The sequence below is a fragment of the Oxyura jamaicensis genome, chromosome Z (assembly GCF_011077185.1).
Source record: "Oxyura jamaicensis isolate SHBP4307 breed ruddy duck chromosome Z, BPBGC_Ojam_1.0, whole genome shotgun sequence".
NCBI lineage: Eukaryota > Metazoa > Chordata > Aves > Anseriformes > Anatidae > Oxyura > Oxyura jamaicensis.
The window spans coordinates 24,484,314-24,496,338 of record NC_048926.1 but is presented as its reverse complement, the minus strand read 5'-3'; the positions used below and the strand labels follow the sequence as shown (position 1 = coordinate 24,496,338).

At 38.9% G+C, this 12,025-nt stretch overlaps 1 protein-coding gene across 2 annotated transcripts in view; it reads right to left on the bottom strand.

Annotated features, from left to right (window-relative positions):
- Positions 1-4,141: 4,141 nt before the first annotated feature.
- The window catches only part of HOMER1 (homer scaffold protein 1), an 84,006-nt gene continuing 76,122 nt past the window's right edge, over positions 4,142-12,025 (bottom strand). For both annotated transcript variants that reach the window (XM_035309781.1, XM_035309780.1), the window contains exons 8-9: positions 11,524-11,604; positions 4,142-7,551 (exon numbers count right to left, since the gene is read on the bottom strand). In XM_035309781.1, coding sequence (XP_035165672.1) covers positions 7,363-7,551; positions 11,524-11,604 — 270 coding nt within the window. In that variant the 3' untranslated portion in view covers positions 4,142-7,362. The remainder of the gene's footprint in view (positions 7,552-11,523; positions 11,605-12,025) is intronic.

Sequence of the window (12,025 nt, the reverse complement as noted above, 5' to 3'; positions counted from 1 at the left end):
TTGGTTAGGTTTGCATACAAACTCTCACATCTTAGCAAGCACATCTTAATTTGCAGTAAGAGATGTCAGACAGAAATCTAACCAGCATTTGCCAAGGCTGCGCTATCAGCGATACGGGGTTGACCTGTGTTCTGCTCCCAGCCATCAGCTGCCCATGGATCTGAAGTCTTTCTGCCTTACCAGGCCTAGACACACAAACTTGCTGAAGTCCTTCCTTAGTGGATGCTAAGTTTCAGGAATGCTTCTGAATAAGAGGGAATGTAGTGCTGTTGGTACCAGCTTGCTTAAACTGAATGCAAAATTTAGGTCCTGCGTCTTCTGGAGCTTTCCCAGCAGCAGGGACCTACCTGTGCCCCAAGAGTTCATGAAAGGATTTTTTTTTTCATTATCCCCTCAACATGTCATTGAGATAGCAAATTATGGCTTGCCTTAAAAAAATAAAAATAAAATAAAATAAAAATAAAAAATCTCGTGAATATACTGAAATCCTGTAAATTACAATTTATGTTATCTGCCAAGCCGTTGTGTCGGATGAAGGCCTGATTCCCTGACACGCCACCACCGTTGCCACCAGTGTTTTCCATGCAGCAGCTTTTTCCAACAAAAGGCAGAGCTGTTCCTGCAGGAGGTCGCGAAGCTCAGCTTACAATTTCCCCAGGTTGTGGCTCCCTCTTCTGGTGTTATAAGATATCAAAGAAGCGAGTGACAAAAACCTTCGCCTTTACAGGACGGATCGCTGCCAAGCCCAGGCTGGGAGCCTTGTGGCAAGCTGTCCCAGTCTGATTTGGGAGTACTGCAGCTGCAGTCTTTGCGCAGTGACATTTCCAAACAGCACGCTTTGGTAACGCTTGCTTAGAACATGCCTGATACTTCCTCATTGCCTCTTCTCTCCAATTCTGTGGCTTTCCAATGCCTCTAAAACTAAGTAATGTTCAGACGGAATCGACCTCAGCCTGTACACACATCTATGTACCTCCTGTGTGCTTCTAAGTTGTATTTATGACACGAACACAGATGGAAAAAAAGGAAAAAGAAGAAAAAAACAGGGTTGAAATACAGTTTGGACTTGTAGGTTCAAAAGATAAAAGAAACCACCCAAATAATACTTTCGTAATTTCTTTTTCCTTCAAGGGGGTGGGGAAAAGGTGCTTATATCAAACCAGCAAGTTGCTCTGCTTCTCTGCACTGCTGAGCAACAATCCCCATCCATTTTCTCCCCCTGCATGCCCATATCCAGATGTGGAGAGTGTTCTGCAGCAAAGGGGCTTGACCAGCAGTGACAGTGCTGCAACTTGAGTCAAGTCGGTGGCTCTTGAATGAAGTTGAGCAAACCCTCGGGATGCCTCCAGGACGGGCAGGGGTGCAGCCAGCACCGCTGCGAATAGCAGGGTGTAGCAGGGAGTGCCATGCAGGATGCTCGCTCCAGATGAACCCTTGTTTTCGCTCGGCTGCACCCTGCTATCCTGCGTACTCTCACTAAGTAAAAAGTCAGAGAGAGAACTGTGCTTTTCTTTGTTCTATATGTAGTTATAATTCTGGTTCCCACTGCTGTGGGTTCCTGAGGAACAACACTGCTGGAATCATAAAAGAACTGCATATTGAGATGTAGAGATTTTTTTTTTTTTTTTTTTTTTTTTTTACATTTCCTTCTACTAGTTAATGATTGTGATGTCTCTCTTGCAGAGAAGTACAAGATCATTTTGCTTCTCATTTGCTTTTTTTTTTTGTGTGTGTTTGCTTTTGTTTAAAGAAAATTTTTGTCATGATTTAACAAATAGAATCCAGAGTAAGAGAACTTCAAAGGTCTTGTTCCCTCTTGGAAAAGCTTAGCTTGCAAATACCTATATGGTCACATGTAATATAACTCAAAAGGGGAAAGCCATACACACAGATTATACTTAAACATACCTTTTCAGTGTAGGTCTCCCCTTAGTACCTGGATGCATGTAGTGTTTGTGACAGTCCGGGACTCTGCATCCTTCTTGATTTAATGGGAAAAAATCTTCCTCTTCAGAACTTTTCACTGTCACAGAAATGTAAGATCTCTTTCCAAGTTCTCTTCTGGGTTGCTACTCTCAGTCTAGGGGAAGCATAGAGGGCTGAGACACTGCTGGATCCAATCCTTGCAGTGAGATGAGACTTGCATGAGAGCAGATGAGAATCCCCAGAGCACGGATGCCAAAACTACATCAAAGTTAAAGACAAGAGAGAGAAACCCCTCCTAAACCCAGCTCAGAACTTTGTTTCACAGACACCACAGATGGTAGGAGCTGATGGCAGGAAAAATAGGAAGTGTCCTCACCTCTGCAAGTGGCTAATACCGACAGCAAACCCCTAGACCTGTGAAGTAAGAGGATGGAAAGGAGTGGAGTTTGCAGACTGCTAGGATTTGGCTCTGTTTATAAAGCACACGCCGAATAACGCTGACCTCAGGAAGCAGTAGAGTTTAGGGGCAAGTCAGATGTGCTCAATATTGGCATGAAGTGACAAGCTAGGGGAAGCAGGACACAGTTTAACAAACTTTCTGTCACTGCTGCATGGTTCGGATGTTTTGTCCTCTGCTGTGCAAAACTTTCTTACCTATTTTACTGCTACTGGTGCCATCTAAGGGAATCCTTTTGACAACTCTATATTACACCCCCCCAAATCTCTAACGTCTTCGACAGTTACTCCTCCTTCCCATGCCTGTCAGCATAAGAACCAGCATCTGAAAATGACACAAACTACCAGACATGTTGTTCCAGCCAAGCTGAGCTTGTGCAGGACCAGGCTAGGAGGGAGAAAGCATGTATAAACTAGGCTTGTGTTTCTTTGGTCCTAGGAGGAGCTGCCACCAGTGCAGAGGCAGCACTGACAGCTGCAAGTCCCTGAGAGATTGTGGCAGGCAAGCTGTGAGACCCCGTGAGAGTGAGCACAAACCCACCCCACGACCCAGAGCTGTTGCAGGCACTGCGATGCTAACCACTGCACCTGCCTGCTGGCTGCGTTGCTTAGCCAGGACAGCGAAGGTGAGCTGAGCTGACTCCAGGATCAAACTAAACTCCGTTGTTGCTTCTGAACGTTTAACAGAACGGGTGAAATTCATCAGATTTATCTGAAGTAAGTGGAGTAAGCCAAGGAACTAATTCTATAAAGCAAAAGTCGGTATTTCAGAAAATGTCTACTACTCTGTAAAATGTTCTTTGCTTAGCACCATTCAGAGGTAGTGCACACATGCAGCATTATTGAGAAAATGTAAACAAGACGATCTGAACATTGTTTTGAACGGTCAGGTCCACTTCTTGAAAAGAAATCTCCATATAACTGTGCACTTAACTGTCACGTTCTGTTACCGAGACTACATGCATTTTGCTGGAGTTTCTTGATTTTTGTTTTTTCCAACTGTCTTTGACATCCAAACCTAATCTCCCTATTGGACTGATATTTGGCCTCAAGATCCAAGATTTCTTTAACCAACCATGTTGAGTGCTTTTGTTGAAACCCACAGTTCTGCAGAGAATTAAGATCTGCAACATTTTCCCAGCCCTCTTTCCATGCTGCATTTCTGAAAAAAAAAAAAAAAAAAAAGATTTTTGCCTTTGCGATGAACCTCCTAATGAATGTGGTGGTGCTCACAGATCGCTGTTCAGTAGCCGCTTCAGTACAGAATATGAAAGATGATTAAAAAAGTAAGGTTTATCCCCTTATTGAAGAGGCTAACATGGAGTTAGTCCCTAACTGGTAGAAAAATGAACAGAAAACAGAACCTTCCACAACTGACAAGACACATCCCAAAATATTCATCTTTAATTGATGCATCGTTCATTCCTGCAGGGTTTTTGTTAAAGGAATTGTCCTGGGAATGCCACCAATAGCATTAAACAATACTTGTTTGTGTAATATCTGGTTTAGCCCTTTATTTATTTATATTTTACCTGAAAATGTGTTTTCGTAGAGACCATATAACAATATTTCTGCATTATCAGTTCATTTTGTTCTCCTCTATCCTGGGTATATTGGCCAGGAAAAGGAATTCCCAGTCTGTAATAGACATGAATTCACACATTTTACTTTGTCCACATAGAAAAATGCAGTTTCTGGATCATTGAGGCAGATGGATTATGAACAAGACACTCAAAAACTAACTATCCAGACAGGGATATACTTACAAAAATCTTTTATGTCAAAGTCAGGATTTCACAACATAACACGCTAATGCAAAATCCAGTAGCACCTGAAAGATTAAGGTAGCTGCTGCTATTACTTGCACATACTTGAAAAAGATTTAAGGAAAAAAATAAAGAGTAAAAGTACATTCTCCAGAGAACAGCAAACGTATTTCAAAATAAAAATGGTATTTTTGATTTTTCTTTAGTTTTTGTTAGGTGTTTCTTTTTTTTTTTTTTTGTAATTCTTTTTGCTTTTTTTTTTTTTTCTGTCTTTGAACATGACTGTAGTTGCCATAAAAGAAATCATATGCGATGTGACTGTTTGCCTCTCCCGTGCAAGTTCTTGTTTTCAGGCTACAGTACTCAACACTGTTTTCAGGTATACACATTCCCATAGTTTTGTCAAAGACAGATACAATTCTTAATACCTGCCTCTGGGAAAAGTAATGTTTCAAACAGGCAAACTACTATCTTAGAACAGAATTGGAGAGGCTATAGTAGGTCTAACCACCCAAGTATGAACTTTAGGTTTCGGTTACTAAACACCCACCTACTGTAAATAAACATTAAAAATACTCTTAGCATTCAGATTTTATTTATATGTGCACGTATGTCCACCATATCCCCATATTTATGTTTGACAACTATTTAGGAATTCAAAGGTGCAGCCCTCAGTAATTGTAAAAAATGAAATGAAGCATATCTACTGAATGAGAAAAGAAATTCTCAAATATCAATTTCCAATTTAAAATTTAATTTCAATAGGAAAATATTAAAAATGTGCACATCTAAATTTTTCCATGTTCTTTATATACATATGTGTGTGTACGTATACATAGAAATACTCATGTACCACACATATTCACAAAATTTAAGTGGAAATATTTCTGTCCACTATTTTCCCACATGTAAATGACATCATATCTTTAAAAATGTCAATAATAATATCATTAAAAATAATATTACATTTATTCCATCATCAACTTTCTTTTGTTTTTAGTTTCTTCATCCTTATATGTCCAACGAGCATTAATGGGCCAGATTTTCCTTGCACTTCCACAAATGTTATGCCAACTGAATGTTGCTGACAGCACATCAGAGACACATCTGGTTTACAGCAGCACAAGTGACAGGAGAATCAGGGCCAAACATCACCAAGGTAAATTAAAACCTGGCGAAACTCACTCATGTGGACCTGATGAAGTTGTACACACCATTGCCTAAAATCCACCGAATGAAAAACATGTAGCTCACCACAAAGTTTTCAACCAGTAGCACGCTGAATCAAGCTCCCCCCACCCCATTAATAAATAAAATAAGTGAGAAAATACCCTAAAAATATGGATAAAACTTAAACATTGTGTACATTACATACAGTATAATACATGATGGTTTAGCATTTGACCTAAACCATTTTCCTGACTAGTCAGGGGACACCTGATAAATCACTGGTAAAGAAAAAAAAAAAAAATCTTAGAAAGAAAGCATGTATTTCTAATATAAATGATAACCTGTGTGTATTATATGGTATATACATACAGTACACACATAAAACAAACTTTTCTAGCTTTCAATAGCAGTCTCTAAGTGGAGAACATTGTGTTGTACAAATTTAATAAGCAGCTAGATTTCATGTTTAACATTCAAATTAATTTAGGGAGCAAACAAAGGTCAGTGCATCTTTCGACTCTGAAGTCTGACACTCATTTGTACCTTTTAAAAAAGCCCTCTTCAAAGTTACAAGCAATTTATGGCAAGAATGTACTTTGATGCAAGACACATGACACTTGGCTTACCTTTCAAAGAGTCGTGTGTGTGTGTTTTTTTAAATAAATCTGTTATATAAAGAAATGTGTGTTTGCCAAAAGTCTGTTAAAATTACATCAGAACAACTTTAAAACCTGCTCACTGAGGATAACTGAATTCAATTATTTCCTGTTTTTAAACATTTAGTTAACAGTTCAGAATATTGCCTGGTGTCATTTCAATAAAGATGTGATATGAAGACCCATAGAAGAGTAAACATGTCTCCATTTCAATTTGTTATGACAACAAAACTTCTAGAAACAGCTTTCTTGGCAGGACAAGTTCAGTATATGAGTAATCCCTTGCAATAGCTCTATGCTCTTAATGCAGTCTATAATAAACAGTGCTCCCCATAAGCCATTATAACAAAACCTGAAATTCAAGTGACATTCTGAAAAAGTCTCCTGCAGAACAGGCTAACAGTTAATTCAACATACATATTTGATATACAGAGCAAGGCCAGAGAACAAATGACTGGCTATTTCTTGTTACCTGTGCATGTTAAATTTTACATTTAACATTCTCATTTCTTTTTTTTTTTTCTTTTTTCTTTTTTTTTTTTTTTCCCCAGGGGACTCACCTGCCATCATTGGTTGGCTTCAAAATACAATTTAGTGGAAGATAGTATCTCACTGTAATTACATGGAATTCATGTGAAAACATTGGACAATATGATAGAACACTTGAGTAAGTTCCATAAAGAAATATGGTCTTTTGTATAAATAATAATAATAAAAAACAATAGCAACAAACAAACATACAAGCAAAAAATAAAAAAAAAAAAAAAAAACAACCACCAACTGACCAACCACCTGAAATACCCCAAAAGGAAGAACTTTACACAAGCAGTTAGTAACTTCGTTTCAATTAAAGATGCAACTCTCTCTCACCCCTGGCAAGAATAAATTGGTAATGGCACTGTTTCTCCCCAGTGCAAAGTATCCTGAGAAATTATTAAGAACAACAAAATACAGGGCTGTCATCACTAACTTCTTGCACAAAACACAGCAATTAAATATCTTAAATAAATAAAACAGCAAATAACCTATATTGTGTCTATCACAAAAACGGGATATGACCTGGGACACTGCTAATTCTTCCATCACTGATAATTAGAAAAGGATTGCATTCAATTACTGTTAATATCTTTCAGGTTATTTATGGCCAATAATGTACAAGGAGGTAATTTGTAATTCAAGTTTTTTTTTGTTGTTGTTCATTGTTTCTTTTTCTTCAACTAGCTACAAGCTGAGTTCTAAATTTTACATTGAAATACGACTCAAATTTAAAACAAGCCCTCTCAGAGGAGCATTTTCTAATTTTGTGCAACTTTGATGCAGAGCCCAACACAGTCCTACAAAGAGAGACAGTGCATCTTTAAGCTGATTGGCACTGAAATCCATTTTCTTTAGCTGCATTCTATTAGCTTGGCCAAGTTATCCCGTAACTCTGTTAGTTCAAATATTTTTCCATCAAGAATTTCTAAAAGTGTCTTCAAGTTATTGCGAAAAGCTTCTTGCTCATTCTGACTTTTCTCCAGACGTTGCTCTAGATCAGACAGCTGGCCTTCCAGGTCTTTGTTTCGAATTTCTACTTCCTTCAGAGAAAATACATAACATGTTAATGCGTTATCTACAAATAGAAAGCAGTCTAACCTCCTCTTGGCATTCATGCATTACTTTTGTTTTTAAAATAATTTGTGACCCATTGCCACACTGTGACACAATGTGACACATTGCCAAAGCCAGAACCCAGATTGTTATTCGGATTGAGAATCTATCCTTTCCTCCGTATTTTCAATAATTTCAATAATCCTGAAGGACAGACTCATTTGAACAGAGATAAAATTAAGTTGGTGCACAATGTATGTGATATTTAGTTATCACTTCTACTATTCAGAAATATGCCACCTAGTGAAAGCAGCTTCTCAAAGGATTACTTAAGTTCAAAACTCCCCTTATTTAGACTACATGAATTGCTCAAGGACATCAGTCCCCAACAGATGCACTCACACAGAAGCCCATCCAGATCACTGCTTTATGTACGGGGTACCACCTTACTTCTGTCCCACGTTACACACCTTTTCACACTGAAAATTAGGACTGGAATAAAACCAAGCAGGACCAATCAAGCTGAAATCACTTGTAGAATACTTAAAGCCTCAAGTGCAGGCTGTGTGCCTCGTCTGGCTGCCCTGTCAGTGAGGTCTGCAGCACAGTGGTCCCAGGCTGGGACCCCCAGCAGTGTTGGGAGGAGAGCTCACAGCTGCTCTGTGGTGGGGGCAGATAATAATTTCTTAATTTCAGCTACGAAAACCACTTCAGAAGGCAGCACAGGGACAGTGCACTTGGCACACCATACACCCTGAGCCGCCATTTTCTGGAAAAGTGGATACTGAATTAGTATTTATGTGCAGTGACATTTTTTAAATGCTGCCTGCCTTAACAGCAGGTTTGTGTCACACAGCTTTAATGGAGCTGCTCTCAGTTTTCAGACCAACTCTTTTCATGCAGCCACATCTCCTCATAACCAGAGTGCCTCACCTACTGCTTGTTTGTAAAGGGGCAAGGTAAAAACTACAGATTTTTGGCCACTGGTCTCGAACAACAGAGCTGAGAGCAGGCATTACCCCTTGCCGCCAGGATCAAGAGAAAGATTATTTTAATCTGTTTCACACAGATAAAATGGTTGCCAAGGGATTAAAGGAAACTAGCTGAAAAAGGGAGCTTGTAGAAACTACGTAAATTAAAACAAGCTTGTGCTTAGGCAATGATCAGCTTCCTCACAGGTGTTAGGAGCAAACAAGCTAGGTCAGCACTCACTGCTGTCCCGCGCCAGGCCTACACCTGATCTCCACACCAAGAGCTGGCACGTGCTACATGGACTTGGGCCCTCCATGGCAAAGTGACCTCGTGTGGCATGGAAAGGGGGTTCAGCATCCCCTCAGCTCTGCTGGGTGGCACAGCCCTTTTGGTATTTCACACAATACTGACCGCTCAAGCCTTCTGCAGTTAGTTTCTGGAAAATGTTGCTTACTGAATTTTACTTGTGATCCTGACATATCTTACCCTAGATTAGTTTTAGTGTTGATTAGTTTAGTATTGAATTACAAGTTCATGTCTGGATCATGTGCAGCTTCCTATCACAGTCTGCCTCAGAACTGTTGCTTCTTAATGGAACAAGGCGAGAGGTATCCACGTAACATAATCCTTCCCCTACTTGTGTCATTTCACTTTATTGGCAGTTAATCTCACAGGGCAATAAACCTACTCTTCTGATCCATTCAGGCCCTTTACAAGGTTTATTGTACACTGTTTTTTTCAAGCTCTTACAGCAGGCATAATTACTTGTCATAAATTATTTTATATTAGAAAATAAATAAATTATTAACAAGTCATTTTTGCTATTCGCACTGTAATAATCACTTGTGGAAGTCAGAGAAAGGATCAGAATTAAATATTCAAATCATACATAACAGCTGTATTTAGAGATCAGGCACAGTAGTAAAGATATCCTGACTTGCTGAGAGTCACACTGATCATACTGATATGTCTTAATTAATTAAACTATTAAGTAACAAGGGCCCTGATACTTACCCTTTGCAGTGATAACATACTGCTGCTCACTGAGATTTCCCAGTGATGCATTTCAAATTTATTCCCTGATATAAATGTGTCAGAAATGCAACATACCTTGGAATAATAATTTTTTGTATACTGTTTTTCATATAGGCTGCATTCCAAAATATTGTAGTTACATAACCCATTTGCGAACACAAGAGGGTGAAAAACAAAGCGGAAAAGTATGTGATGAACAGATACAGACCCTAGAGACATTCACTCTGAATACAGACAATGAGTCACCGAAGCGAACAGACGTGGGATGGTCAGACCAGAGCTACAGAAGAACACACCATTTCTCTGACATAACGGGTGTAGGGTGAAGTGGCTTGGAGAAGGCCACTGCTGTCAAAGCAGAATGAGTACTGCAGTACGCAAAGACTTAAGATCTTTTGTAAGAGCTGCATCAGGTCCGTAATAAGCTTTAACCTGAAGAACAGCAACTTTTATGTCGGATCCTAACCATTTTCAGAAACTGATCACCTATAATGTGACATTTGGACCTATATACATAATATCCATTTGGTTCCTAAGACAAAAAATACATCTCAAAAGGAAGCTACAACCTTTGTGAAGTATAATTATTAACAAAAAGTTAGGATTTACAGATTCTCAAAAATCTTTAGCCTTTTGCTAGTCTCTCATAACTCTGCTTGCTAAGGAAAGCTATTTCCCAGCTCATTATTACTTTTCATGTGATCTTATGCTGATATTATTACATATGCCACTGCTAGAACAATTTCTATCTTTCATTATAATCTAATTTTTAAGTCACTCGTATAAGTTCCTTTTCATCTGAAAACTCCCATGCTAAGAGTCAGCAACAATTTTTGGAATAGTGGAATAGGCAAGCTCAGGTGTACTCAAAACAATCTTCAAAGAAGCACTGTAATAACAGTTTTTTTACAAATAATTTGACTTAAGAATGGGGGAGAATGAATACAGTAATTTTGTTCTAATGTGGTTTATTCTGTAGGTCAAAATGAGATTCAAGAAAGTTTCAATTCACATAACGCATTTCAAAGAATATCCGCTTGATGATCTTTTAACTGTGGATAGCCTGTCAGAGCTTGTTTTTGGCATGATTGCAGTCAAGATGCAGAATAGCGATGGTCACATTTCAGCACTTTGGATTTGGAGCTATTTAATGCCTGAGTTTCCAGCTGTATCAAAACTCTGACATCCGAATTCAGAGTTTAAACCCATCTCAGCTCTGGGTCAGCCTCAATCAGAAGGCTGATGCTTCCTAAGGGGGGCATGTCCATGCTGGCTGGTCAGCCCAGCAACAGAAGGACAGGAGCTCAGACATAGCAAGGGAGGGTATACTGCTTCCAGTAGGCTGAGGTATCTGGCTCTACACACAGTGAAGGATCAACCCAGAAAAAAAGAGGGAAAAAAAAAAAAACAACACAACAAAACAAAGCAAAGCAAACAAACAAACAATAAAAATACAATGATTCTAAACAATTACGTATAATCCTAAAAATGAAATGTCAAATTCTGTTTTTAAAGTCTGTACTCTTAAAGAACACTTTAACCTTTATCAGAGAATGCTTAGAAGCTGAATACAGACTCATCCCAACATGATGCCTATCAACAAGCCTGATAGTTCAGTGGCACACAACACCTATGACATGACATTGCTGTGAAAATGAGACCAGAACTGCCCATGACATGTATTGATGAAGGACATCTGCTTGCCTCAGAGCTGGGTGGAGTTCAGTGGCATTATAAATGAAATTTGGTTCTGTTCCCTTGGTAAAAAAATAATGACTTACCACAGGTGGAAATTGTGGTACAAATTCCCCAGGAGCATCTTGACCCACTTTACAACTTAACGCATTTACCCGGCAGCTTCGATCAATACAGCAGAAGTTGCTGATGTAAACTGCTCACCTGAAGATCATTTTGCCCTTCTGTCTAAATTAAGATGATGCACTATAGCTCACCTGTAACTTCTGGGTCAAAGAATCCCTCTGTGCCTGGAGCTCTCTGGCATTGTCAATTTCTTGTTTCAATCTTTCTATTTCCTAAAGGAGAAGAAACAACTTCTTTAGCAACACATTATTTGGATTGGCTTCGGTACAGGTAAGCTGGCTGCTTCTTCTTCTCTTGAGCAAGGCGTAGCAATGATATCAAAACTGGCAACTGTCTACTACCTATCATAGCACATGAAGTTTAAGCTCTGCTCCCAATACTCCTGAATCACAGTCCCCAAAAGGCAATCCCATTGTGAGTAAACAACAATAAAGATAATGATTTTCTTTGTCATGCAAGTCCAAGCCTCCTTCCCATACAAAAGACTTGAAATGTTTTTTTTCTTGGAATATTAAGGGTCCTTGTAATTTGAGAAACAATTTTGGTCTTTATGTTCTGTTATAATCAATCCTTCCCCATTTTTTTCATGAAAAAAATCCAATTTTCATCTGTGAGCTGCTTATTATGTCACTA